The 4,849-nt window shown below is 31.8% G+C and overlaps 1 protein-coding gene across 6 annotated transcripts in view; it reads right to left on the reverse strand.

The window, feature by feature from the left end:
* Positions 1–4,849, reverse strand: part of LOC109859019 (F-BAR domain only protein 2) — a 20,137-nt gene that overhangs the window by 6,384 nt on the left and 8,904 nt on the right. For 3 of the 6 annotated variants that reach the window (XM_020436842.1, XM_020436847.1, XM_020436845.1), the window contains 3 exons: positions 1,523–1,661; positions 912–1,173; positions 523–787 (listed from right to left, as the gene is read on the reverse strand). In XM_020436842.1, the coding sequence (XP_020292431.1) occupies positions 523–787; positions 912–1,173; positions 1,523–1,661 (666 nt within the window). The remainder of the gene's footprint in view (positions 1–522; positions 788–911; positions 1,174–1,522; positions 1,662–4,849) is intronic. The other 3 variants (XM_020436846.1, XM_020436843.1, XM_020436844.1) reach the window with 2 other exon arrangements.

A 4,849-nucleotide genomic window follows, 5' to 3' on the forward strand; every position in this document is an offset into this window, starting at 1 on the left:
GAGTTCAAATTTTCAGATTTGGCTAAAAATATTACTACAGCTTCTTTAAACTATAAAGGAAATATGTGTGAAAAATGAGACGCCTGTACCGTACAGTTTTTGAGAAAATCGAAAACGAATTTCGCACGATTTAACATGGAAGTGATAGGGAGAATGAGGAAATCACGTGCACATTTACCTAAATATCTAGAGTTCAAATTTTCAGATCTGGCTAAAAATATTTACTACAGCTTCTTTAAACTACAAAGAAAATATGTGTGAAAACTCAGACGCCTGTACCGTACAGTTTTTCAGTAATAATTAAAATAACACAGAAAACGAGCGATTTTATGATTGGTATAAGAAAGAGCGACGTTGCCATTTCCTCAATTGGAGTGAGATAGAACTATCTCCGCTTCCCCGCGCCCGCAGGGACGTGTGGGTAATACCTTAATGTTATGTGACATAGTATACGCATACATGTATATATCTCTCTGTTTTTCTTTGCAGCTATAAACAAACTCATTTGCTTCCGGGACTTACCCGGGAATCGGTGATGTGTAGTAGGCGGTGCAGACTGCGGTGGCGGTGGCTGCGATGGGGTTGGCGACGTCGATAGCGGCGGTGGACTCTGCAGCGGAGCGTAAGGATGGCTGCCTGTCGGTGTTGACGCGCTCGACGGCGTACTGCTAGGATTGAACAAGTTTAGGCCAAGTAAATCTGAGCTTGGCTTACCTCCTAATTGTTGTGACACTGACTGAGACCTTTTCATATGATGATCAGAATCAGTATTCGAGCCCCTACGTCCCTATGTTCGAATACAAACGTTTTGTCAGACACACGCAAATAAACAAGATGATTGTACTGTGAATTTTTCAAGATAACAACAGAATTGAGAAAAAATAAAAACTTGTGACAAAAAAATGGCTTACTGTTGGTGCAGGTGATAAGGACAAATTTTCTACTGTCGCTCTCAGTTCGTCTACACTGGCGCTCATGGGTGCGCCGCCGTTGCTCAAAGGTTTTATCTCCACTCGAATCTTGCGTTCTCTCTCGTCTTCCGAATCCGTGTCCGAGCTCGAATAAAATCCCTTCTCGTTTTCCCACGGATCCGGCTTTGGCCTGATGCAAAAACCATCCTCGTCTACTTCCGGCGTGGGCGTTTCCGATTTTCTGCTGTCGTCCTTGTCCTCCCTGTTACGTCCGTGACAAAAATAATTAAAATAATATACTTTTGTAAGTTCCAGCAGGCCCAGTGCATTACACAACAAGTTCCCTTGCGACAGAAGCATGCTAAGAACCTGATCTTATTGCACTTGCAAACATACGATGTGTGTTACACAATGTGAAACAATTGAAAAATTGAAATGTTTAATATAATTCAAATAAATATAAAAAAATTATGTGTAAATGAAATTATTTTAACGCAGTAGAGAGATTTGACAAATCAAATGTTCAATTTTTATCTTTCAATAATAAAACGTATATGTATAAAAAATTTCACAGCACGAATCGACTTTTTATTACTGATGATAAAACTGACTCCGTGTGCACTAGGTCTGCTGTTCGTGTATATACTGACAGGTCAGACTTTTCTTCTTTGTTGCTACTCGTCTCCACTAGGTCCTTCTTCTTCTTCGCCTTCTTTTCCTTTCGCTTCTCTCTTCTACTGCGAAGAAACCCTGTTGGTTGTGGATACCCGTAATGTGAGACAATAAAACAAACTTGCGTATATAACTAAAAAGCTACTTCTTATAATAATAAATATACAAAAACCTTTTATAGTATTGTATAGCAAAAACAAACTATATCGTTTGTGTCTATGGAATTAATGTACTATAAATTTTTGTTTTACACACTCTTCGCTAAAATCGAAATCTAAAAATACTTACAAATGTATTCTAAAATTTGCATGAAAGAAAATATAGTTTTATGTGAATCAAAATTTATCAATCGAGAAATACATGAGAAAATCCGATCTTGATATATTGAAAAAAAAAAAAAAAAAAAAAAAAAAAATAAAAAATTACAAAACATTCTTATATTTTATGTCTTTCTATATTTTGTATGACTTGTATAAACTATATATATATATAAATAAAATATATATAAAAAAGCAGAAGAACTAGTTGCATGACTACATCTATATGACATATATAAATATACAGCACATAGTTTAGATACAAAAATTTAAATTTCAAGAAGTGGACAAGGCAGTTGGAGTCAAAAACACAGTTGTTTATTGTGTATAAATGTAATAATGATGATTTTCTTTATTTGATAGTGTTAATAAAATTGACGTTTCGATCATAGTTTTCAAAATTTATTCAGTTAAGTAACACTCTTATCTGCGATCACTACCATATAACAGCTTGAATTTGTATCTTGATCGACGTTTTTGCGAACAGCAAATTTCTGTAAGTCAACAAATTATAATTTTACAATGCGTTTTCACTTTTTCATAATTTGTTAATAGTATTTCCATACATTATTTTTTGTTAATTTTTTTTTTGTAATCAATTCTTGTAGAACGAATTTGATAAAGACCAAAAACTATGGTCGAAACGTCATTTTTATTAACACTATCAAATAAAGAAAATCATCATTATTACATTTATACACAATAACAACTGTGTTTTTGACTCCAACTGCCTTGTCCACTTCTTGAAATTTTGAATATCTGGAGTCATCCGTTTTCTGAATTAAAAATTTAAATATTGTTCGTAGAAAATTTATATACTTAAAGTAGTTTTAGTTCAACGTTATAGCATATTAAACATAAATGTTTGAGATAAACACTGTATATTTATAATGTAATGAAAGAGATAAGAATTACACTTTACTTTCCAAGTGTTGAAAACATAGCGCAACATGATCAAATAACATCTAATGCAAAAGAAATTTACGAATGTTCTCGACAACCACTATGTAACTCTAGTGGACGCGCTTCTACTACTACTTGATCAATTTCCACATTCTCCGATGATGCTGATATGAGTTCTTTTACGCGAATTCCATTTTAGTTTGTTTGAACATTTATCAAGACGAATATCATATATCTGGTAATTCAAAGAAATATTCAATATTATATCAATATCATATCATCCGATACTATGATATTTCACAAGTTTTACGTTTCGATATGCGGAACGCTTATCAGCATTTAAAATGAATGAGAACTAACGTAGTTCAATAATATCTACTAGCAAAAGAAAGACAGAGATATAGCAAAAGTGAGATAATATGACAATAAAAAGAATTTAGTAAGAGTATACACGTTACGTTAGTAGAAATATTGAAGATAACCCCACGTACCACCACCAACAAAATAGTCCTACAGTTTTTTTTTTCTTTCTAGGCATCGCCTACTTTCTTCTTTAAATTGTTTTTCTAACAATTACCAAACCTACACACTGACACTATAAAAATGGCAGGTTGCGTTGCACGCTCTTCTTCTCTCTTTGAAAGATAGTACACACACAGAAGAACATGTATCTTCTGCAAGTAAATGTTTATACGTTTTTATTTTTTACGCATGCACGAAAATACGGTCGCAGACATAAAAGAAAAAAAAATTAAAAATTAAAAAAGAATAAATAAACATTTTAAAAAAATATAAATTTTTTACACAAATTATAATAATAAAACGTAATTTATCTATTAAACGTGAATGCTCTGCGAAAGATACTAAAAAAATGAATTTGTCACTAATGAGAACATATATTGTAGCTGCTTGCAGAATCACATATTACGCTATCGAAAAATAAACTTCAAAAATTCCTACACTTGGAAAATAAACGTAAGAAGTATGTATATATAATATATAATATATAAACGTGAGCCATGCAAATATATAATAAATCTTACAAAACAACGGCTCACCTGAGGCCCCGTCAGTAGCCAACCCCACACTTGTGTTTCAACATTATTCAAGTCCAACTCCCTTTAGTTTAATCATTTTGCTTTTTTTATCTCACTGCACCGTCGTTAGAAATTTAATAGATTTTGAAAACATATAGAATTTTTTGGCGTGATCCATGTGTAGAGTCGCAAGTTTAGTTTAGGACATTTATTAGGAGAGAGCGGTATATGTATTAGCGTCTGAAGTAAAAGTTAGATATATATATACGATGTGTTTAAATCTCGTGAAACATATCCCCGTATGTCTATGTATCTTTTTGTTTAATTCGAATCGACACACACGAGAGAACAGAAATAAAGCTAAAAAGTTGAACACACCTATAATGCACGACGTAAATGAAATAACATGTTATTTAATTTCTACTTTTTTTTCTCTCTGAAATTATATCTATGAAAAATATCCATTAGAGGCATAGAATTGTTTTTAGCATTTATTTCATAATATATATCGAAATGTATGTTATCGGACGATATTTTGACTCTGTGCAGATGAGTAAATTAATATTATTTCACATATGTATATAATTGTGTGTAAAACTTACTGTAAAAATTTTATATATCGCCGTAATTGAATATATATGAATTACACACGAGATTGTTAGAAAAACAATTTATGCATAGAATGAGAACCTCGAAAATATGAGAACAAGTTAAGTCATATACCTATATATATATAGTTCTAATGCTAAATATATTGCTTATGTCTTCTAAGCAAGCGTTTTTGTTAGTACAGTAAAATAGAAAAACTGAAAATATTTCTTCTTTCAATCGAGAGAATGTCTTCGCAAAAACATTTTTTTTTTTTTTTCTAAGCTCGATAAATGCAAAAATGCGAATCAAAGTGAAGAAATATTTTTTGCGTGTGCATTACAGAACAAAGCAGAAATTAACGTTACATCAATATATATATATATTTTTCTATTTTATATATATATATATATATATATAT

The sequence above is a fragment of the Pseudomyrmex gracilis genome, unplaced genomic scaffold (assembly GCF_002006095.1).
Source record: "Pseudomyrmex gracilis isolate BER0280 unplaced genomic scaffold, ASM200609v1 scaffold_234, whole genome shotgun sequence".
Classification (NCBI taxonomy): Eukaryota; Metazoa; Arthropoda; class Insecta; order Hymenoptera; family Formicidae; genus Pseudomyrmex; species Pseudomyrmex gracilis.